Raw genomic sequence first — 23,245 nt, forward strand, 5'->3', positions numbered from 1 at the left:
AGATAAAATGCCTGCAAATTACCTTCTCAATAATGAACATGATCTCAATAACCTATCAGTTAATCTGTGACTCCATAAGTAATCTCCCCCATTCTTTGATGAACTTTTACTGACAAGAGGCTGTGTTTTGTGTGTTTATTTTTATTTTCTTGAGCTCACATGAAATCCTCTTCAACTTAAGTCGCTTTCTCTCCCCTTCATCAACCCTGCCTTTCTCTTTTTCTCTGAATGTTAGGAGATTGCTTATTCTGTATGCCATAATGTCTAAAAGCTTGAATTCAGAATTGACAACAATAAAGCAAATATTTAGAGTTGCTATAAAGTGAAGCCCTGAGTTTTCTAGGATTAAAGTTATAAGTGAAGTACTGGAAGAAAAGAAAATCATAGACTCAAATGTAAAATCACAGCATTTAATGGATAATAAAGAAATAAAATGTGAAGAGAAGTCATAGCAGTTTACAGAATATGCATAGTTTTCTTCCATGTTGGATACAGAAGAATGAGTTTGTTCAAAGTAAATTGCTTTCCACCTGGGATTTAAAAACATAGTTTAAACAATAAATAAATATATCTATGTATATATACATAAATATATAGATATATTTATGTATATATTTATGCATACATATATATGTATAAACATACATATATACAGACAAATACACACATACACATATAACGTTTACATGAATGTGTTTTCAATGGTCTGTGTATGTACAAGTTCCTTTCCCTTACCTGTGTCTTGTTTTGTCTCACTGAGAAACTGAAACATTGTTGACATTGTAAAAAGCAATGGCATACTCATCTGGAAAATAAAGGGAAAATTCATCCTTACTAGAGCTCCAATTTTCTATAATCATATTATGTCAGACTATTGTAGATACATTAGGTCTAATCTTTTCAGTAACTTTGCAAGAGAATCAATCACTTCTTTTTTTCTAAATCCAAAAATATCTTATTAAAGCTTAAGGCACTTGATAAATTACATTCAATTATGTAAAGGATGGAGCCAGCATTCCGATACTTCTTGACAAACTGTATGATATTCACCAAGAAATTAATGACACTCACAATCCAAGGAAAATTTTTCTGGTCTCTACATCTTAGTAATTGGTTGGGACCTAATCAATCAACATTTTCCTATAACTTTTCAGAATATTGCCCAGTCCCCTTCTCAAATCAAAGTTCATAAAGGTAGTACGAAATGGAAAGTCTTGCCACAACAACAACAACAACAACAACAACAACAACAACAACAACAAACCTGATGCTAAACATAGTTTGTATTTCAAATGAAAGCGGAGTTCTTGCATATTATATCAAAAAGAGTCTAGGTGTTGAAAAACTGATAACTGGAGACTGGCACAGTTAGAAAATGTCATGAAGTAGAAAAAATATAAAGTAAAACCATTTATAGTTTAGTCTTTGTAGACAGGATGATTTTGTACAATTTGGTAGTTCAGGGAATCCCTGATATAGATATCATGATCAATAGCTTTAGGGCATGGTTGTTGTTTGCCTACCTTTTTCATAATAATCATAGACCATGACTGGGGCTGGCTGAGTGTTGGACACAAGGTTGCTTTGCTCAACAGAGAAAGTAACACTGTTTGCTGTATCAGAAACCTATAAAGACACAAATTACAAATACATCAGAGCAGATGTGTAAAAAAAAAAAAATGTCACCGAGCAAATTATCTCCAGAAGTTCATGATCTACCCAATTAAATAGATCTAGGATATCAATATTTTACATAATGAAAAAATAATGAGTTAGGTAACATATTGTATAAAAATTCAAGTTCCATTGCTTATATTGAGGTGCAAGGAATTTAGTTGAAAGCAGTAGAGTAATATATGCATTTACGTGCATGGTAATGATGTACACATAGAAAGGAGAAGTTTAAAACTCACACCAGGTTTCGCTGCAGTTCAAGTCAAACTATAAAAGAATTATACATCTACTCTGTGACTAGGTTATGCTAGATGCCATGAGGAATGAAAAAATAGGGAAATTATGTTTTTAAACTTGAGATTTATCTAGTCAAGTAGTCAAGGCATACATGAAAAAACATTGGAGTTAACAGGGAGAAGATGATCGGTGGGATAGAAGAGCAATGATCATCTTTAATGTCCCATATCTTTGTCATTTCTATCTGTAAGAAATAAGATTATCCAATTACCCTTAGGAGAAAAGAAAGCCATGGAAGGAAAAAATTATTGCTCAACTTACATTTTCCAAGTAGAAAAGAACATGGTCATTTTTGACTTCAATCTTCATCACTTGGCCACTGTTTTCAAGCTTTGAATACATTGGCAGGGAGGAATGGGAATAAATATTAAAGAGTACCATTCCAGTATGCAATGCTTCATAATGTTTATTTAACCAATCGTCAGAAGTCTATCTTACAGCATGTTCCCTTGTGCCATGATGTTTTCATAAGCACAAGTAGAAACAAAATAAAGAAATAGAGTATAAACTATGGGGTGTAATGACTGCTAATTGCTAATTAAGAATACCATTTATCCAGTGTTACAGCAAAAATAAAAATGTGAACTCTGAATAAGTTTGTTTAAATGAAGAATTCCATAGCTTGGTTTTGCTAACCAATTATTTCATCTATATGCTATTACTTTTTCTCTGCTGAAACATTGCGCTTCTGTTATTTACCTCCTCAATGGATGACATGACTGGAGTAAATCCTGATAGCATTTTTATATCAACAAGAACCTTATTGGAGTTATTGTGCATTCCAATGTATCTGAAGTTTAAAAACAAAACACTAGTTTAGATATCATTTTTAAAAAGTGACATCTTATGGCAAGGGTGGTGGGTACATAGGTACTAATTGGCTATAAGTCTGGAGGAAACACAAAGATGAAGGAAAAAACACCTGAAGAAAGCCATTCACAAACATCTGAGAATAGGCACAACTAGAGTGATAACAGATGAGATGATACAAAGCAACATAAATTGGAGTAAATAATGAATTATCTGACCTTAGAATCTCCCCAAACCCTGAGATTACCTGAGGTCTCGAAGTCAGAACTTATAAACAAAGCTTGTAAATTGATAGTACATATACTTAGGGCAGCCTTAGATTTGCATAACACTCAAAGGAAATCTTTGTTTAAAAAGCAGGGTGTTGAAATGTCCCTGCTAGTAGAGTAGAAATGTCGCTCAGAGATCTTCCAGGTCATGTCCCTAAATCTGTATAGCACTGTTGAAACATGATGTTAAGAGTTCCACAACGTATTTAGTTCTGATTTTAGCTCTGGTGTTCATGAGATTATCATTTGGAAATCCTAAGAAAATCCTTCAAACTAATTTTACTCAGTGTTTCTTCACATATTAACTAAGGCTAAAACTCTTTGGCATCTATATATTATATTTGAATTTAAGAGAATTATTTTGTTTTTCTACTCTGAAAAATAAATATCTAAAAGTTTGCTCTGTACAGTTATAAAATAAGCGCTTGTAGGTTTTCTCCTACCAGCCCATCTGTGCTTGTCTTTAGGAGGGAAAATAACATCTCCATTGTCCAAATCTGACAGTATTTCCACACATATATACAAAAAATGGAAGCATTGCTGGAATATCAGTGTGGCAGAAGCTTACAAATTATACTTGCATACAGTACAAATTGTACTTGCATAATTCTAGTTCTGACTTAGTTTAAGATGTACTAACCGGTGTTGTCTACACAGAAAGCTATAAAGTGACTAGCTATAGAAATTACACAGCAACAAATGAAGTCGTTATAGTTAACATCGTTCATATTTTGTTATTTTGTTACTGTTTAAAATAATTCTTTTTTGATATATTGCCCTCTCTCTAACCTGGGAGTTGATATTAAAATGGGACACTTACTTGAAGGTTACAGTCAAGTCAAAATTACTCTGGAATATCTCTGAAGAGTTTTTCTTTGCCATTTCCAAGGAAAGGGAAAATCCAGATGCTTTGTTAGGTAATAGCACATTATACCTAAGGGTAGCCTAGAAAAGAACAAATCACAAGAAAATCCATCCATTTCTCCTGTAGTAAAAACTAAAGGACTTATTGTTTTTCATTATTAATGCACTTTATTTTAGATCTTTACCATAAAGAAATAACACTAAAAATAATTGTTTAGTTTTCAGAAGATACAAGAATCTTTAACAACAAAATTTAACAAAAATATTAGAATACTTTCTAACAGTGACATCCTCAAGAAACTTTTCAGTTGCCCAGTTATCCTTCAAAGTAAATCTCTCTTCATTAAATAACTTGCATTTTCAGCTATCGAGTAGAAAATATTCATGTGAGAAAGAGTAGAAATAATCATGGAAATGTGCCAAATGGCAAAATAACAGTTCATATATAACTGAGCAGACAGTCTGACTTTTTATTAGCAAATATTTATCTCCCTCTCAGGTAGATTTCTATTACCTGGATAAATGCACAGCCTTGTCCTTCCACACCTACTGTGTATTGTCCACCTGCTTTTGTTAGTTCTGAACGTTGGACCAGTAAGCGGTTATCACTGTTAACCTGGAAAACCTCACTGGATTCTTCACTGCTAAAGGTGACATTGTTTTCGCCATTAGAGAAGGTTAACTTCATGTAGCGGGTTATGGCAAGAAGACATACAGCAGTGCCCTGTACAGAACAATATAAGCAACAATCCAAATTCTGTTATGCTGCAGTATTAGTCATAATTTGACCATGAACTTTAAATCTATTCATAGAAATATTCCTAGGACAGGTCAATAGAAGAACACCAAGAAGTGTTACCTTAAAGAACAGGAAAATATATTTGCTTGTGCTAGTTGTTGTTATTTAAATTAATTTTCTTCTACAAATCTTAATCAAATGTTAGTTTTCTAAAGGGTTACATAAAATACAATCTTTTGTTGAAAATAGTGCCAAATCTTTCCTGAAAAATTAAGATGTTATATAATTAGCCTGCTTGGGTAATTCTTATGCCCAACTATCTTCAAAGATGGAGAGTCAGAATCTGGAAAGGATGTTAGGAGATTTATTAAAATATGGTTTTACTCAGAAACTAAGACGAAAAAAAAAGAAAGTAAAGAAGGAAATGAAGATTTTTCCCCATGAGAATAAAACTGCATTTCTTTGCATTAAAAATTTTTTTCCTGTTAAAACATACATCATTGTTCATACTCTTTTCTTCTCTTATTCTTTCATTCCATTTTCTTTTGCCAATGTGCAGACCATAGAAATAGAGAAAAAATTTCTCCTTGGTTGATTCGTAGTTTGACCATAATATAATCCACAACACTCTGGTGCTTGTGACAACAATCACTTCTAGACTTACATTCTATTTTTACTACTTAAATGGAGATATAAGTCAGGCATAAATTCCTTGAAAAGGGGCTTCATTTTATTCATTTGTATATAGAGAATTCCTACCGTAGTAGAGTGCCTGATATACAAGAACTGCCCCCAATAGATAATTGTTAACTAAACGTAATACAATTTATAACAGCAACCATTCTTCATCTCAGAAGGTATTTTCTATGATTACCTTTGCTGTCTAAATTATTGTAGAGTAGTGCCTTTTGCATTAAACATATTGTTATTGATATCAGACCCATACCAATCACCTGGGTGGAAGAGAAGCCTCCATGGGAATTCATTTGTTGGACAAGCCACTGCACAATCTTACTAGCATAAGTGAGGTCAGGAGTTTTCTGGGAAACGATAGCCAACAGCACATAGCAAGTCTTCTCAGTCTTAGCAGAAAGTGTCCCAGGAATAAAGAATGGGGATGCTTCTGTCTTGGGTTTCTTTGAGCTTTCCCAATATATCATGTTATCTGAGAAAAAGAAAAAAATTTTCACACAGCTCCTACCTAGAAAGAGAACTGGTTACACATACGAATGACACAGATTCCATTCTTGGCCTCTGTTATGGGCTGAATTCCTCCCCTCAAAATTCGTACATTCAAGCCCTACTTCCCAGAATCCCAGAATATGACTGTATTTGGAGATAGGGCCTTTAAAAAGGAGATTAAGTTAAAATGAGGCAGTTAAGGTGGGCCATAATCCAATCTGACTGGTGTTCTTATCAAAAAAGGAAATCTGGACACATGAAAGGGACACCAGGGATGCATAACACAGAAAACAAAGCAGAACAAAACAATGTGAACGTGGAGGCAGAAGATGGCTATCTACAAATCAAGGGCAGAGGTCTCAGAAGAAACCACACCTGCTGACACCTTGACCTTGGAATGCTACCTCCAGAACTGTGAAAAAACTAAATTTCTGTTGCTTAAGCCACCCAGTCTATGTTATTTTGTTATGGTAGCCTTAAGAAACTAACATAGTTTTAAATAGCAACTTCTAAGGTCAAGAATGGTGTGATTAAGTTTCACAAGCCGTTTTTATCATCTATGGCATGGTCACTATGCTTGATTTCCTTTATTTCACTCATTTAAGAAGAAACTAGCAGAAAAGAGAAAGCAGGAAACAGAAAATATGTAATGTTCTTTAAAGACAAAGGACCACTCAAAATAGATGAACAAACAAAACAGAAATAGACTCACAGACACTGATGGTTGCCAGATGGGAGGAGGTTTGGGGGAGCTGAGTGAAAAAGTTGAAGGGAATAAGAAGTACAAATTGGTAGTTACGAAATAGTCATGGGATGTAAAGTACAGCATAGGGAATATAGTCAATAACATGGTAATAACTATGTATGGTGCCAGGTGGGTACTAGACTTATCAGGGTGATCTCTTCGTAAATTATGTAAATGTATAACCACTATGCTGTACATTTGAAATTAATATAAAATAATACTGAATGTTAACTGTAATTGAAAAATAAATAAATAAAGTAAAAAATGATAAAATGTCACTCAGAAATTCCATAAAAAATATAGAATCATGTTAGTGAAAACAGGGTTCCTATATGATTGTTAAATAATTTTCATCACTTTCTTTCCAAGCTCATCTCCACTAGCAAAAACGAATAATAATACTTACTTATTTTTGTAGCATCTTTATCCAGGATCTGGAGTAAGAATTCCACTTTGTCCGGTTTTCCCACTAATGCAAAAGCATAAGCTAGCATTGCATGATTATAGCCATTGGTGACACCATTTTCCAATGCTTCCTCTAGGCAGAAGAGGCCATTTCGTAGAGCAGGAAACTAGTCATGAAGAATAATAATATAGTATTCTAAAATAATATCTGAATACTTTATAAGTTTGCTGAATATTTAAACTAATCATTCTTTATACTGTATATAATATAAAACACATCCTTGAAGTATATGTTCATATATACAAACCTGTTCTTATATACATATGTGTTATACTTTATAAATATCATTAAAATTAATTTTAATGGATTACTGGTGTTTGAGAAATAAAAGTTAGGTAGTATGTACATGGCAGTCTCTATATCTGATCAGTCATATTCTAGTTAATAATATAAGTTTCTTCTATGTGGCAAAGAATATAAATTTATTTTTAGCACTAAGATATTTTACTCTAATGCCTCAGATAGAAGCTGATATTTCTAAAGATGGTTTTTGAGATATACTAATGACCCTGAAAGTTCCTAGTATCTTCTTTCAGGAATAGATTTTGCAATCAGATAATTTGACCTTTGGATTGGGAGGCAGCCAAGATGAACAACACTTGGGTTGAAATGTTTACACACTGAATTGGTTAGACAAACAGAATACTGGGTTATGATTATACTTAAAGCACGAGTTCTTAATCTGAATTTCATGGCTGAAATTCAGGAGATCTGTACATACCTGAAATGGTATGAAAAACTTGTGTATATGTGCAGACATATATTCTCCCTAGGGAAAAACCTAATAGTGTTCATCAAAGGTTTCTATGAATGCAAAAAAAGTTTGAGTAACACCAAGTTAAAGAGAGGTAATGAATGAAACGTTCTTTTGATGTTTCATCCAGCCTGAGAATTTCAAATTGCTCTGAATTCATGGTCTATTTGATACGCATTCAACTGACTGAAACTAAAAGATGATGGGAATCCTTACAGTGAAATTGAGCCCAGCTTCAAGGAACGCTCCAACAACGTAAGCAGTGAGTAAAATGTCCTCTTCATCTCCAACCTAAACACAAAGGAACAATGAGTCATACAGAGTAGTAGACCATAAAAGAACAGCTACTCTTCTGAAGTGAAACTAAATATAAAAGAAACACTGGAACAACTACCATTATTCATAAAGCCCCTGAAAATGTATAATTTTTAAATTAAATGGTTAATAACCATACTATCTGAGCAAGGTTTCATCACGATCCATTGTAATAATGAAATGAAATATACAATTAATCTCAAGGATACTAAATGACATATATAATTATATTTATGTAGCCTGGTATTAGCATGAATTCCAAGCAATTCATAGGAAGAGTCATATTTTACTTTATTTGGTATTAACTTGGAAAAGTATACAAAGAATTTCTGATACAACAGAAAGTTGCTGTGGAACTTCCTGAACATCTCTGGCAAAGCATCCTAGGAGGTAAAAATAGTCAGGTCCCATAGATTCTTGCAGTGTAAACTTATAAAAACACTTATGAGTTATGTGGTTTGCAAACTGACACTGCATAAAAATCCCCTATGAAACTTAAACATGAAATCAAGCAGTATCCACGCAAGAGATTCTGATTCAAGAAGTCAGGAATGAGATACAGGGAAATGGATTTTAATGGGTGCTCTAGTGTATGTACAAATAACATTCAGATGGCACTTGGGATCCATTGATCTAGTATAAACCTTTTGTTTTACCTATTTAAGCAAAAGGTGACCTCTTCTTCAAAAACAAATATTTCTGAGGAGCTCAGTTTTCAAGGTGTAAATCACTACAGATGGTAGACACTAAAATAAGGTGTGGGGACCCAAAGCACACTTAAATTACGGCAAGTTGTATTACTATTCCTCTTCAGTGCAAATTTTTATTTTTCCCTTGCTTCTTTCTCCCTCCTAATTCAGCGAACACACATACTCATATAATTATGGAAAAAAGATTGGGTAAGATCAGACAAACTGAAGTAGTAATCAGTAATTAATTCAATAAGAAAGATGTGGAGATGTTTTGGAAGAGAACATGAAAAATTCTGAGTTTTCTACATAGGAACAAGTACTCTTCTCTATCAGGTCCTCTGTTGTGAGAAATAGGCTTGGAATAATTTAAAGACATTTTTCCCACACTACATTAATAGTAAAGCAATTTGAAAACAATTCACATTAAAATTAAATGCCATACAGAGTTGTCATTCGCCCATATTTTGAAGTGGATTAGCTTTATATTCCAAAATCCAAGAATAAGAGTGGTGATTATGAAGGAAACAGGAAAAGTCCAGATTTCAGAGGATATCAGGGCATGCTAAAGTATGATCAGGGATTGTGTTTCCAGAGGGAAATGATAAAGGATACAGAGGATGGGATGGAGGTGGATAGCTATTTGCAAAGAAAGGAAATCAGAAGGAAGGGAGAGTGCTTAGTGATTTACTTAAATATAGACAGGAAAAGGGAAGGATTACTATCAAGGACAAAGTTCATGTCATTTACATTCTGACCTAGGGCAAACTAGGCCTTCAGGCTTTTACTTGAGAGGGTATTGGAAGAGTGCTTCATTGAAACAATGTACTGGATGCTCTCCCTCCAATTTTCTTGCTATCCTTGAATAGGAATTAATTATCTATTCAAGGCCCTTTTCTATAACATATTGTCTGGCGCACCAGGTTTATGTTTCCTCTCTAAGTTTCTTTTCTCTTCCCTATCTCCTATTTCCAGTTTATCTACTGAAAGAGATGGATTCTGTGGAAGGGCTAAAGACAGTAAGGCAAGTAATAGATTCATGAGGAGTTGTATCTAGATTATGCTTATCATGCAAGCAGCAGGAATGATGATGTTGACCAGTACTCCACAGGCCTATGACCGCAGCAGACTCAGGGGGCGTAATATTGAGAAGAAAAATATTCATGTTCCAGATCAGTTAGGCCAAAGGCAGGGAAGATTATACATACGCAAAGGAGGAAGGAAAGTCTACTTCTGTTAATCTCTTACCTCCCAGGCATTGTTGAAAAGCTTGCCATCACTTTTGAAGCAGCCATTGCTTTCCTGTTGGCTTGAAAGCCAGATCAAGGTCTGTTGTTGAACTTGTTCATCAATGAAAATATATTTCTTCATTCCCTCTAATGTCTTAAAAGTAAGGGCACTGAGCCTGTAATGCAAATCACCAGTTAGACAAAAGTTAGATAAGAAAGATGATGTCAGCTACTCAACAGTTTCATCACCATTGTTCCCTTTGGGTGATCGATTCATCTATTAATAATTTGTCTAATGTTGACTATAATGAGTCTTTATTGATAGTGGCTCTTCCCTTTGGCAGTAAAATGTTTTGAACAGCAACATGTGAAAACAAAAGTAGGTAATTTCCAGCATGTTTGCATACAAAATTCTTGATATATGGTTCATTGGATTATCCACATATGGAAAGAGAGTGAGTGTAATTAGATGCTTTGGTGCCTTCTAGTGTTACTCTCCTGAATCTACATGGGACTCTGAGAAGTGCAGACTATGCTGTGGAATTTTCTGTGGAATTAACAAGCTGTGGAAGTAGACGGGGTGTCATTAAATTTGCCATGAGACTCGAGGTATAGTGTATTAGAATTAAAATAATCAAATATTTTAGTTTTATCTGATTTACCCCTGTGAATTCACTTTGAAACCCACTTTGCTTTTTAATCCCCACTGAACTCTCTTCCCCTCATTCTCACAGAAGCCCTCCTCAGATCATTCCTCCATTATTTAAAATAAAATTTTCATGTCTCACCATAAGCTTCCTTTCTGATTCCTTTGCCAAAACATACTATATGAGCCATCAGGGTTTTTGAAAGACAATTGCTTTTGATAACCTAAAATACAACATGGTAGGAGGTTATTTTGTTTAATCTAAGAAAGTTAGAAAAAGAATGGTGTAGTGCAAGCCGTGTGTTTAGGTGTTAGACAGACATAAATTACTAGGATGATCATTTCAGTTTAATTTCTGAAACTCAAGCTCTCTATCCATAGTGAGGGAACATAGTTCCTACCTTGTAGGATTTTAATGACAAATACAAGATGACATGTGACTAAGCCTGGCTCAATAAATAGCATTCACTAATTGTTTAATATCTTTTTATTAAGTTTATTTTACTTCAGTGTCATCTTTCTGAAAAACAAACAAACAAAACCCCAAGAAATCATACCCCTGGACTTTTCTTTAACATCACATTTTACAAAGTTTATACTTATTTTTTCTACATACAAATCCAATCATTTCATTGCAATGGAACACAACTGAAAGACAAATATAGAAGTTGATAAATAAACCATTTCTAGCTACTAGAATAGCAACAACAACAAACAAGGTAGCTTGGCAAAATATTAGGTATTAAAAACTGGTCTTATTATTGGAAAGGTTATAGTTCTAAATTGTGAAACTAAATGACCACAAAGGTATTAAAATCTGGAAAAACCTCCAAAATACTAAAAAGAAAACACAAAAACATAGCTTGGACTCAAGAGTACCTCAGTTCAGATCCACTTTTTCCCCATGAGACTATTTTATAAATAACATCTTTTTGACATGTTGGTATCAGTAACAACTGATTTCATCTACTATGAGCAGAAATTACTTAAATATTCTCACCATTAGATAAGAAAAGAAAAGCCTTAGATTTAACTTCCTCTGTCAATTGTTTGGTAGATTTCAGATAGTCAAGGACATAGGTATCAGACGCTAGAAGGGCAATATTTGGTTCTCCACATCCACAGGGCATTTGGAGAAGATTCTCCAGATTCTGCATTGCAAGTCCTAGAAGATCCCCTTAAAATAGGAAAAGCAGGAAGTTACTATTACTTAAAGATGGCATCTCAGCATTAATAACTATAGATAAAAGAGACATAGTGCAAGTACAAAATATTTAAAATTTAATCTAAAAGGTAGAAACAGGGCAATTTTTCATGAAGTAATTCTAAAGAGGAGATAGACATGAAGTGTGATGTTAAAGGGGCTTCTGGTATGAAAATTATTTCTGCAAATCTCATTACCAGATAGTGTGTTTCTTGCCTGTTTGTTTTTTGAGAAACTGACTCTATAAAATGTAAACTGTGATCCATCCCTTCCTAAAAAGTGTTAACGTTAATGATAGACATAGAAGTTTGACTTTTGTAAAACAGATTTCTCCTATAACTGAGGAAATGCTTAGCATCTTTAATAAGCAAAGATTATTCTGATTCTCCAAAGGGGAATTTAATATTTCAGGTTAATGGGCTATAATAGAACACTTTGTTTTCTAAACACCAATTACCATGCACCAGAACAAGTGTTTCCCAGAAACAGATTTGAAAATGGTACTGTAATTTTTTCAGATCCCATATACAAACAAACATAGAGGATAATCCTCAACAATAATAATTCTCTTAAATTGATGGCATGAGAAAAATCTCTCCATCCTGTTAATTTTAAGGAACTTTTAAAAGACCACCTCAATCAAGATTTTTAAATCATTGTGAAACACACAATTTAACCAACTTACCCACAACAGTGAAAAAGGCCCTGGCGGATCCTTCTACCACACCATGTGGCAAATCTAAAACTATCTGTGTGAAGGCTTTGGTACCTGGAAAGAAAATGTTAATAAAATAGGTAATGTAATGATAAGGTAATGTTCCTTTTAAACAATAGCACAAGTTTTGTGGGACAAACATATTAGGAAATAAATTCCATTATTTTTATTTCATAAGTTGCTTTTTAGAAGAGATGAAATGGAGGTTTAGATTTAGCTTGTAATTACAATACATTCACAAAATGATATATAAATTTCTATGTTAAATAATGACACCTATTCTCCATTAGTTTATTGCCTGAACTGTTTAAGAATGAAAAAAATATTAAAAAAAAACCCTACTGACTATGACATATAAAACAGCACATACAAAAGGTAAAGTTTAGAGAATTCTATCAGGCATTAAAATCATATCATCATCAACCAGATAAAACAATACTCATGATTACCATAAAACAGGGGCAATGATTGAGGGGCTATAATTTATCTACGGGTTGTTTCATTCCAAGAGTAAAAAGCAAAGGTTACATTATTTGCTATCTGGGCATAATTCTGATTTTCCACTGTTTAATGTTGTGCCAATCATGTGACAAAAGGAGCCAAAAGTATAAGGATGGGAAAAATAGGCTGAGGCAGGCCAATGTTATGGGTGAACTGAAAAAAAAAGTCATAAATATACCTTTTGTTTGTTAAAATTATACAATGAAGACAGGGCATGAAATAAAATAATCCCCCATTAGGTATTTAGAATGAAATCACTGAGGTACTCAGTATGGCAAGTGGACTAACGTGAAAGGAGAAGAAATAAAGTGATCCTGTTAATAAATTTTCTTTAGGACTAATTTGACCACCTAAAAGATCCTCTTACCTTTTGTACAGATAAGGAAACTTTGAGTCATTTCTTTTTCAATACCTTCAGGCTGTCAAAGAATAAACAAAAAACAAACACAAAATAATGAGTCTGGACCATCTTTCCATGAAGGAAAGGTAATCAAGCAATCAGCTTACATAGACATGGCTGGACATGTTTGTTCCTGGAAGGAGATCCATTTTATTGTCCCCTTCTGTTTATATCTGGAAGCCACTGTACATTACCAACACCCATGTTGGGCCCTGTGTTCCCATAGTTAGGGCAGAGATAACTGATGTCATTGTGGGACACCTTGATCCTGTCTGGCATCTCCAGTAGACAAATAAGTGTTTTGCACAGTAGGAACAAGCCAAGAGGCGAAGTGAGAATACTTTCAATGACAAGCATTGATTCTTTTTGAGGATGATGAGAACTACATAAGAGTGTAGGACTAGTAGGTCTGTCTCAGATTTGAGTGTTAAAAAAGGAATGGAAGAAGAACAAGTGTTCAGGAAACCTCACACATCTAGAGCAAACCAAAAAAAAAAAAACAAAAAACATCAAGCCTGTTTCAAGTGATAATTTTTACTATCCTGGGCCGGGTACTAATTAGAAAAGGATGGATTTTATTGCTGTTTTAATTCATTTAAAATGACATGTCTTGTCTCAAAAGTAACTATGGTCAATTAATTAAGTCTCTTCAAGGAGAATGTCTTTTAATATTTAACCTATCAGATACTATCTATTTCTTATCTGGAAGAGCTTGGTAGTTTTGCGTGTACATACCTCTACCAATAAACTTTTGACCACAGTATCTTTCCAGTTTAGATTTCGCTGCTCGGTTGTTCCATTTGGGCAAGCACTACTTTGTTTGGACTCAGCAACTACAGTGATATTCACTTTACCTGGAAAACATTCCCAAACATAAGTTAAATTAACCATTGGCCTCTTCTGAAATGGGAAATGAGAGTCTGTGAATCACATCTTGAATTGGATGAATTGAATTCTATCATATTTATGCGTAGACCAAAATAACCTGCTCTTTCTCCTGACTGGACACAATTTGGTATGTTCTATTTTATTTCTTTCAAGATTCTTTATAGTAAATAAGTGTCTCATTTACTTAACTAGAACTTATGAAATTAAAGAAAAATAATAATTCTGCAAAGCCAACTGAGGCATTTCCTTGATATTGACTGTTTATACAGGTTAGACACGACAATATAGGGAGATACAATTAGATAACCAGAGTTCCTAATTTTTTTCCAAGATCAAACAAACAAAAATAATAAAATATGACACAATGGAAAGAGCACTGGATTTAAATCAAGTGCTAGAAAGGAATCCATTGTTTTTAACTCCCTGTGACTTTATAGTTCACATAAATTTCCTACTTATAAAAATTAGAGGATTGAAAAACATAATTATTTTGGTTTAATATTACCTTATGCCTATGTACCAATATCATATCCTTGTTTTTTTTTTGTTGATGTGTTTTGTTTTGGTTTGTTTTTTTTAGGAAGCCCTTGATACTTCAATCTTAGAACTGCATCCTCCACTTAATGCCATAAAACCATACAAGTTAGTACAGTATTGTATCTCAATTTCCAGGGTAAGATTTTTGAAGACCTTGTATAGTTAGAAAAATTGAGAAACTTAAAATCTAATAGGAAAGCTAATCTTTGGCAGATCAACATCACAGGTAAACTAAAATGAGCTGATAAAATATTCTTTGTTGCTACAATAATACAATGAATATAGGATATGAAATAGAGGAAATTTTAATGACACTTAATTTTTTAAATTAGTTATAATGTGTATTATGCCTCTACCACATCTAGCATTCTTTGTTTACTAGACTCTTTTTAACTTTTCCCTTCCCTTACATTTTCAACAAGACACCTTCAAACTTGTTTTTCTTTAATGTAGATAATATATGCACTGAGACAATAGTCTTCTCAGTGTTTGATCTCCATCCATGTAGTCAGTTTTTTCGGTGTCTCATGATATGTGATATATTTAGTAAATCTGCAACTCATGGCAATCATTTTGCTTGAGAAGCAATTTTTGTATAGGTGATATAGGTTCGTGATGATAGGTGAAGGAACAAATGAGAAGTAAAGGAACTGGTCAGTATTAATCAACATATGGCCTTCATTTGGAATAATATATAGACTTGATAGGTCATGCAAATTAACATTTGTATTGTATTTTGATCACATTATGCTTTTCTAGAACTGAAGGGTGGTTTTGCTCTACACAAGCATTAGCAACCAGAAATTAGATTATACACATAGAATTTTTAATGAAGAATTATTTAAAAGGAGAATTAAAAATGTGATGGAGAAAGTTGTGTTTATATAGAGAATTTAAGGAAAATAAACAGAAGCAATAAAAATGGGCTGGTTTTCCATGAGAGATTGGCATAGGTACAGCTGATTACCCAATTTCTTAGGTGCAAGAGTCCAGACATATGTTTTCCTCTCTCCAGCTTGAATAATCTCACTGCCATTGTTTTTAGGGGTCTGGATATTTGCCTCAAAATTCTGAGATGATTCCAGTTGAACAGAAATCTAAAAAAGAGTCATGGTAATGAGAGTAGCACTCTAAATACTTTGCTATTAACTATTCCTCCTCATATCTTGAGAAAATTCTGCTTTATCTGTTTTGTTTTAAGTTAACAAAAATAAAAGATACCAAATGACTCCTTTCACAAGAAGATAAATATGGTAGAACACATATCATTATGAAATGACATCCTCAAAGCAGTATTTAAATCATTGCTGTGCATCACAGCAATTGCTTTTGCTTGAGGAATATGGAAACAACTTATATCACTTTATAGGACCATTTTGCATTTGAGAATAAAAAATATGGCAATATTCAACGAAAATATTAAGGACTCTTTTGCCCTTGTTAGATTTTTGTCTCGAGAGCAAAGGGAACAACTTACCTCTGCACATGTATTCAGGTAGCTGAAAACACTGACAATCACATCGGATTGTTCATTTCGAACAACTGAAAATGGTAAGGTCATTTCAACAAAAAAAGATTGGGAGACTTCCAGAGCAATTGTTGACGAAATGCCAAATCCAGCATCTCCATTCACACAGAAGCCATTTGTTTCCCATTGAGTTATAGTGTCGGGAATGAGGAATGAAAGATTTGCTGAACCTGAGGAACTACAAGGCTAGATTATTAGTGAAATGCATTTTTGTGTATAGGTGTAAATTAAGAAACTAAATTTAGTCCAGAACAAGCAAAAAATTAATAATTGAAGGTTAAAAATGAATTACAGAGTTTGGATAGGCATCAGATAAAAGCTTTGAGAGCTGTATTTCTATGAAATTAACCTTAAAACGATCACATTTCTTTAAACACCACATTATTTTTTTTAAATTGAGGCATCTTACATCTATCTTATTAATAGATGAAATTAATAAATGAGAAACAAGGCTGGAGAAAAAAATAAAATACATGTTTAGGACACATAAATGAATGGTATATATTTTACAAATACGGTATTGCTTTATATACCCAGAAATAAAATTCAATAAATAATAACAGTAAGAAAATAGAAATGTAGACACACAGGAGAAAAAATTTAAAAGCTCACTTGACTCTGACGAGGTCCCATATCCATGTCTCTGGAAAGTTTGCTCTTACTGTTTCCATTTTAGCCCATTCTACAGAGTCAGAGTTGTCCTTCGTGACTTCACCAGGTAAAAGAATAGAGAAATGCTTTATTTAGAGAGAATAAAAATACATGTTTCAATGACACACACCTATAATCTACATCTTTAACGCGCATACTTAGTGTGAAGCAGTATTGGGATTTACTCCTGGGGCTCATTACCTAAATATACATAGCAACCTAGGCATCAGCATTTCGGTTCTCAAGTCTCTCCCATTATTGGAAGCAACAACAAACAGTCAGACTACATTGTTCCACCACAGCCAAATTTAGAGAAAGTGAGGTCTATTCACTGAATCGTGTGTCTCATCTGAAATCCTGGTTTCTGCCAGAAAGCCGTCTGGTGCCTGCCAATTCTTCTATGCTAACAATCACTTTCACTAAAGCTTCTAATGACATTAATATTGCTAATTATGAAGAACACTTTTTTTTTCGTTTCCTTGGCCTCTAGGCTATATTTGACATTCTTATAATCACTGTGTCTTTCTCAGTCACTATTGTAAACTTCCATAACATCACATCCTTCTAGTTTTCTTCTCATCTCTTTTGTCACTCTTGTTTTGCTATTCTCATTTGAGCATGTAATCTCTGCATCCTTGACTTGCTCCTAAGAGCTCTGTTTTAGGTTCTCTTGTTCTTACTGTGCACTGTCTCCTACTGATATCCTCACACAGGCTTCATTACAATACTTATGCTGAAGTCCCCTAATCTGTGTCTCCCACCTGGACTTCTCTTCTGAGCTCCATGTTGCACATGCAACATGCTTGTGCACGTGTCTTTTTTGATGTTTTATAGGCATTTCAAATGAAACTGTTCCAAAAGTAAGCTCATTATGTCCTCCCCTGCTTCTCTCCAGTGTTTGCCATCTCTATGAAAGGTACCAAAATCTATCCATTCACCCAAATCAGAAATTGAAGAATTGTCCTTGACCCTTCCCCCCTCATCCTGGATTTCCTATCATAACCAACCAAATGAAAGTAACTTGAAAACAGTCTTTTTATAGTAGTTCAAGCACCACAGTCCCTCAACTCAATTACTAGCCCAAGTCCCAATCCATTTTTCTACAGAACAGCCAGAGACATTTTTTGAAAACACATATTAAATTGTCTGCTTAAAACTTGTCAATAGTGTATTACTGCATTAAAATGAATTCTAAATTCTTTAAATGCCCTACAATGTCTTCGTGATCTGTGTGTCCCTTTTGCTTTAGCTGTCTTTACTCTTGCCCTTGCCCCATGCTTTCTGCCATTCTGAAGTGCTTTTAGTTTCTTTATTTTTCATAATACTTTCCTCTCTGCTTGCAGTGCCCTTCTAATTCTTCTTTGTGGTGTATTATCATTCACCTTTCAGGTCTTAGTATAAATATAAATGTTGCTTCTTCCAGGAGGACATAATAGGCTATTGAGAAATTTAGGTCTCTCCTGTTGATCTTATTTCGATTTAATACACTCTTCCCAGGTTTTGGGAATTACCTGTTTTACTGTGAGGCTTCGCTGTTAGACTAAAAATTCCAGGAAAACAGAGATTACGCCATTGTATTTACAATATGTAACTAATTCCTGGCCTCAATAAGTGTTTGTTGAGTGAATTAATAAATGAATAACTGAAGAAAGAAGATATTAAAATGAAAGACTTTGAGTTTCAGTACATTTTATTTCAGCACATTTTAGTCAAACATACTAAAAAAATTTAGATGTTTCTGATAAAGTTAAGTAAATATGGTTTAATTTAGTAGCAGAAAAGTAGACAGCTTCAACCTTCTGACCGGGTTGAAACTTCAAAGTAGTTTCAACTTCTGGACTTTAGAAGGCCTCTTTAACTCATTGAATCTACCCTTGTATAAAGTTGCCAAACCTTTCATTTTTCTCAAGTGGAGTTTCTGATACCCATGTTCAGGATCAGACCCACTTCAATTACTGGATTAATCTCAACGGCAGGCCAGAGGGATTTAAGGAATGCTATTCAAGTATTTTCAGATCTGGAATACAGCTTTGATTTTGGTTCTATTCTGACGACCTTGTTTCATTTTGCTTCTCAGATGAAATTTCTGTATTGGAAATCTGCCTAATTACCTTATTCATGTAAGACTGTGACTAACTTTTGTGCTTATGGTCCTTCTAATAGGAAATAACTAGTACTTGAACACATTTCTCTGATGCCAGCCATTTGGCCTGGGAATCAAAATATCCTCTGCCTTGAACTCTGGGAATTGTGGTTTATATATAATAAGGGTATAAGATCCCCACAGGATACCTCATACCCTTGTATCATACTCACTTGTAATGACTGTCCTCCTATGTCACCACCCATTGCCTTCTCCTATACCGTTCTAATATTGTATTCTACCAATAACAATAAATTTCCACTCGTATCTGAAGCGAATTCTTCTTTTTAGCCCAAACCATTTCTATCCTGCCTTATTCTGCTTTATTTTGCAAAATGTGTAGTTGTAGCCCAAAACATGTAAAATCCAATTTTTTAAAATAATTTTATCCCAAATATGCCCCATTCCATAAAATCCTTTTTGCCATCTTCCAGATACAAAATTCTACATTACCCACATGCAATTCTAGATGGGGCACTGGATATCAGTTCATATAATTCTCTGTCTAGTTCCAATGGCATAGGAAATGGCATCCTCTCCATTGAACATATTTTTGGTTTCCGGTAATGGAGATTGGTAAAGATTTTCAGACCCATATCCTTCAAAGAAACAAACAGCAAAAGAAAAGTGCGTTCCTTTCATGCAAGACCTAAAAAAGGCCTATCAGCTACATTATAATGATATAATGTGTGTATATATATATATATATATATACTATCTCTTCTAGCAGGGGTCTGGGATTTAAAAAGTCAAGTCACTTCTATTTGATATATGGCAAAGGAAAAACAATAATCAGTCTGATTTATCTAGCACTCCTCACTATGTGCTAAATTTTTGCTAAGTATTTTATATCATTTCCATTTGATTCTAAGAGAAAATTACTTATAAGATAAGCACTAGTGGAGCGGCCTGATGGCTCAGTTGTTTAGAGCGTGAGCTCGCAACAACAAGGTTGCCGGTTTAATTCCTGCATGGTATGGTGGGCTGCGCCCCCTGCAACTAAAGATTGAAAACGGCGACTGAACTTGGAGCTGAGCTGCACCTTCCACAACTAGATTGAAGGACAACTACTTGGATCTGGTGGGTCCAGGAGAAACACTGTCCCTCAATATTCCCCAATAAAATGAAAAAAAAAAGAGATAAGCACTATCATTAACCTGATTAACAGCAAAGACACACACGTACAAGTCAATAATATGGAGAGCAGGGACTTAAACTAAAGTCTATCTAATTCTATGCCCATTTTCTTCTATACCTAAGACTTCAATTATAAAGGTCCTTTCATGGAGGTCTCAGCATATCTAATTGATAATCCAGGTAGGATGAAACCCAGATTATATTCTAGCGTCTTGATTTGAAGATTTCTGTATAAGATTTATCACAATAAATTGAAGACTATCTCATTACTTCAAACATGAAATTTTATAATTTCAGCTCCCACTTATTTTATTTGCAACAAAAGAAAAAAAATCAACGAAAACTAATATCTCCTTTTTATAGTGATAAATTATTATTTCACTTTTTATAGTGAAATGATAATTTCCAAGTGCTCTTTAAGCAGGTAACCGACACCTATCTCAAAGAATAGGGAAAAAAAAACTACATAATCAATAAACATAGATATACATTATGAATACTAAAATTAAAATGGAGATAAAATAATTTTTAAAATTTTAGGTGATCTTACCCTGACAATATCATAGGTGTCTCCATCCTCATTGTTGCTTACAGCTACGTAATACAAACCATTATAAAACATATCCTTCTGAGGAATGCAAGGGTCTACTTTGCCATCATCAAGGTTGAGACCATTATAGAAATAACCATAGAGTTCTACATATGGAAGAAGGTCGTACACCTATGAGAAAAAAAAAAAATCACATGGTTCCTAATGATTTTAAGCATTCATTTTATTTTTACAAACTTGACAAACTTGTCCCATAACTGTTTATTCTTGTTTTTTTCTTTAACAGCATAGTTATAACATTGAATCCAACACTTTTGAGTCAACTCATTCTTTCAGAAGAGGAAACCTTCAATTTTAGGTGATCAATGACATGTTTACAAAAATTTTCAGCTCTGGTGAAGAAATTAGGACAGCATGTAAGAAAGAGCAGCCTGAAGATCTATAGCTTAATTCAAGGCCTACTGTACAGATAATTCATTGCAATTCTGATGCAAGAACTTTCAAGTCTGGAGGAAAATGGTGGCTGCTCTATTCTAAATCTTCTCAAATATCCTTTCAAAGAAAACACAAAATCAGGGAGAAGTAATAAAGTCCATGACATGTGTCTTTAACATTACTAGGATACAGATAATACTGTGACCTCCAAATTATTTGTTAGTAGAGAAATAGACACCAAGTTCCAACAGAGCTTCTACTGCTGCTGAACATCTGTGGATATGGAAAGCTGGAGAAAGAAGGCTTGAGAGACTACATGAAAAAAAGAAAAGAATGGCTTGGAGAAATTAGAGGAAATACACAAAGTCAACTCCAAATAAAAGGAAGTACAACATTAAGTGTCAAAAAATGAATAATAGTCCTCAGATCAATAGTTACCAGTCTAGGAAACAGGGAAAGGCTTGAAATGAATGGGTCTGGAAGTGGCAGCTTCCAAACAGCATGGCTGATAGGAAATCATCAGATCATTCAAAGACGTATGGTGATCCTTGGAAACAGAGCACTTAAAGGAGGAAAGGTTGTAAAAGGGTAAAATTTAGGACACTGCAGAAACAAAAGAGGAATAAAATATGCTAATCTGTCCACTCCTATTTCTATCACCAACAACATTTTTATTAAAGACATTGCATTTCATGAAAACAATAGGAAAGATTACTCTTTGCATATGAACACTGTCCACAAAATATCAAGAACTGAAAAAAAATTAATTCTAATAAAGATGCTTTAAGATTAAGGAGAAATAAATGCTACAGTATTAGGAGCTCAAGAAAAAAATAGAAAGAAAACGTTAAAAAGTAGCATAAGAAAAAAATAAGAAAAAATAATAAAAATGGGAGAAAGAGTGAATTAAAACAGGTCATAGGCAAAATGGTTGAATTGGGAAACAGGACAAAGTCTGAGCATATTTATAGAGTATTTCGAGAAGGGGGAAAAGAAACAATGAAAAAACTAACATTTAAAATTATAATTCCAGAAAAATTCTGGAAATATGAGGAGATCCGTGTTTACACATTGTATGAATCCACTAAGTACTTTGTAAAACTTCCTCTAAACTGTAAATTCTGGCACATATTTTACTAAAACTATTAAATTTAAAGTAGAAAGAAAAAAAGCCCTTAGGCAAAAATATTAGTTAAGTTACAAGGGCAAATGAATTAGACTTATGTCAGAATTCTTAAAAAGCAATATTCCAAATAAGGCAATAGTGGAGTAGCATTTTCAAGAAATTTAAAGAAAGTGAGAACCTAGAATTTAATACACACGTAACGTGCCCTTCTTATAACACAACTTTAGTAAAACAATTTTATATTGGGAAAAATTTTATAGAGTATATCATGATTCATGGTTTTTAGATATTAAGTTATTAATTAATTTTTATAGCTTTATATGTAAAACTAGATTTACTATAGAGTGTGAAAAGCAAAAAGCAAAATTACATTTTTGAATGAGATCTTGTTTGTAAAATATATATGCCTTCAGAAAAGAGATTTTTTAAATTACAAGAAAATGTACATACATTTAATTTTAAGATGAGTGGTTTTAAAGATTTCCTTCTCTATGCTTTTGTTTATTTTGCACATTTTCTACAATACTAGGTGCTATGGTCTGAATATTTGTATCTTCACAAAATTTATGTGTTGAAATCCTAATGCCCAAACATGATGGTGTTGGGAAGTTGGACCTTTGGGAGGTGATTAGGGCAGAGCCCTCAAGAATGAGATCAATGCCTTTATAAAAGATGCTCAAGAGAGCGCTCTTGTCCCTTCCACCATGTGAGGATAGAAGAAGTCTGAGACCCAAAAATAGGACTTCAACCT

The 23,245-nt window shown here is 33.7% G+C and overlaps 1 protein-coding gene across 1 annotated transcript in view; it reads right to left on the minus strand.

Moving 5' to 3' along the window:
* Positions 1-398: 398 nt before the first annotated feature.
* Positions 399-23,245, minus strand: part of LOC117028653 (ovostatin homolog 2-like) — a 39,506-nt gene continuing 16,659 nt past the window's right edge. Inside the window, exons 16-36 of the mRNA XM_033117503.1 lie at positions 20,934-21,104; positions 19,704-19,845; positions 17,065-17,161; positions 16,402-16,630; positions 15,892-16,021; positions 14,235-14,353; positions 13,467-13,518; positions 12,569-12,652; positions 11,680-11,856; positions 10,822-10,903; positions 10,053-10,209; positions 8,017-8,091; positions 6,987-7,152; positions 5,607-5,818; positions 4,429-4,638; positions 3,871-3,995; positions 2,671-2,761; positions 2,233-2,301; positions 1,524-1,626; positions 736-805; positions 399-530 (exon numbers count right to left, since the gene is read on the minus strand). Of these exons, the coding sequence (XP_032973394.1) occupies positions 753-805; positions 1,524-1,626; positions 2,233-2,301; positions 2,671-2,761; positions 3,871-3,995; positions 4,429-4,638; positions 5,607-5,818; positions 6,987-7,152; positions 8,017-8,091; positions 10,053-10,209; positions 10,822-10,903; positions 11,680-11,856; positions 12,569-12,652; positions 13,467-13,518; positions 14,235-14,353; positions 15,892-16,021; positions 16,402-16,630; positions 17,065-17,161; positions 19,704-19,845; positions 20,934-21,104 (2,544 nt within the window). The 3' untranslated portion in view covers positions 399-530; positions 736-752. The remainder of the gene's footprint in view (positions 531-735; positions 806-1,523; positions 1,627-2,232; positions 2,302-2,670; positions 2,762-3,870; positions 3,996-4,428; positions 4,639-5,606; positions 5,819-6,986; positions 7,153-8,016; positions 8,092-10,052; positions 10,210-10,821; positions 10,904-11,679; positions 11,857-12,568; positions 12,653-13,466; positions 13,519-14,234; positions 14,354-15,891; positions 16,022-16,401; positions 16,631-17,064; positions 17,162-19,703; positions 19,846-20,933; positions 21,105-23,245) is intronic.

This window comes from Rhinolophus ferrumequinum, chromosome 10, assembly GCF_004115265.2.
Source record: "Rhinolophus ferrumequinum isolate MPI-CBG mRhiFer1 chromosome 10, mRhiFer1_v1.p, whole genome shotgun sequence".
NCBI lineage: Eukaryota > Metazoa > Chordata > Mammalia > Chiroptera > Rhinolophidae > Rhinolophus > Rhinolophus ferrumequinum.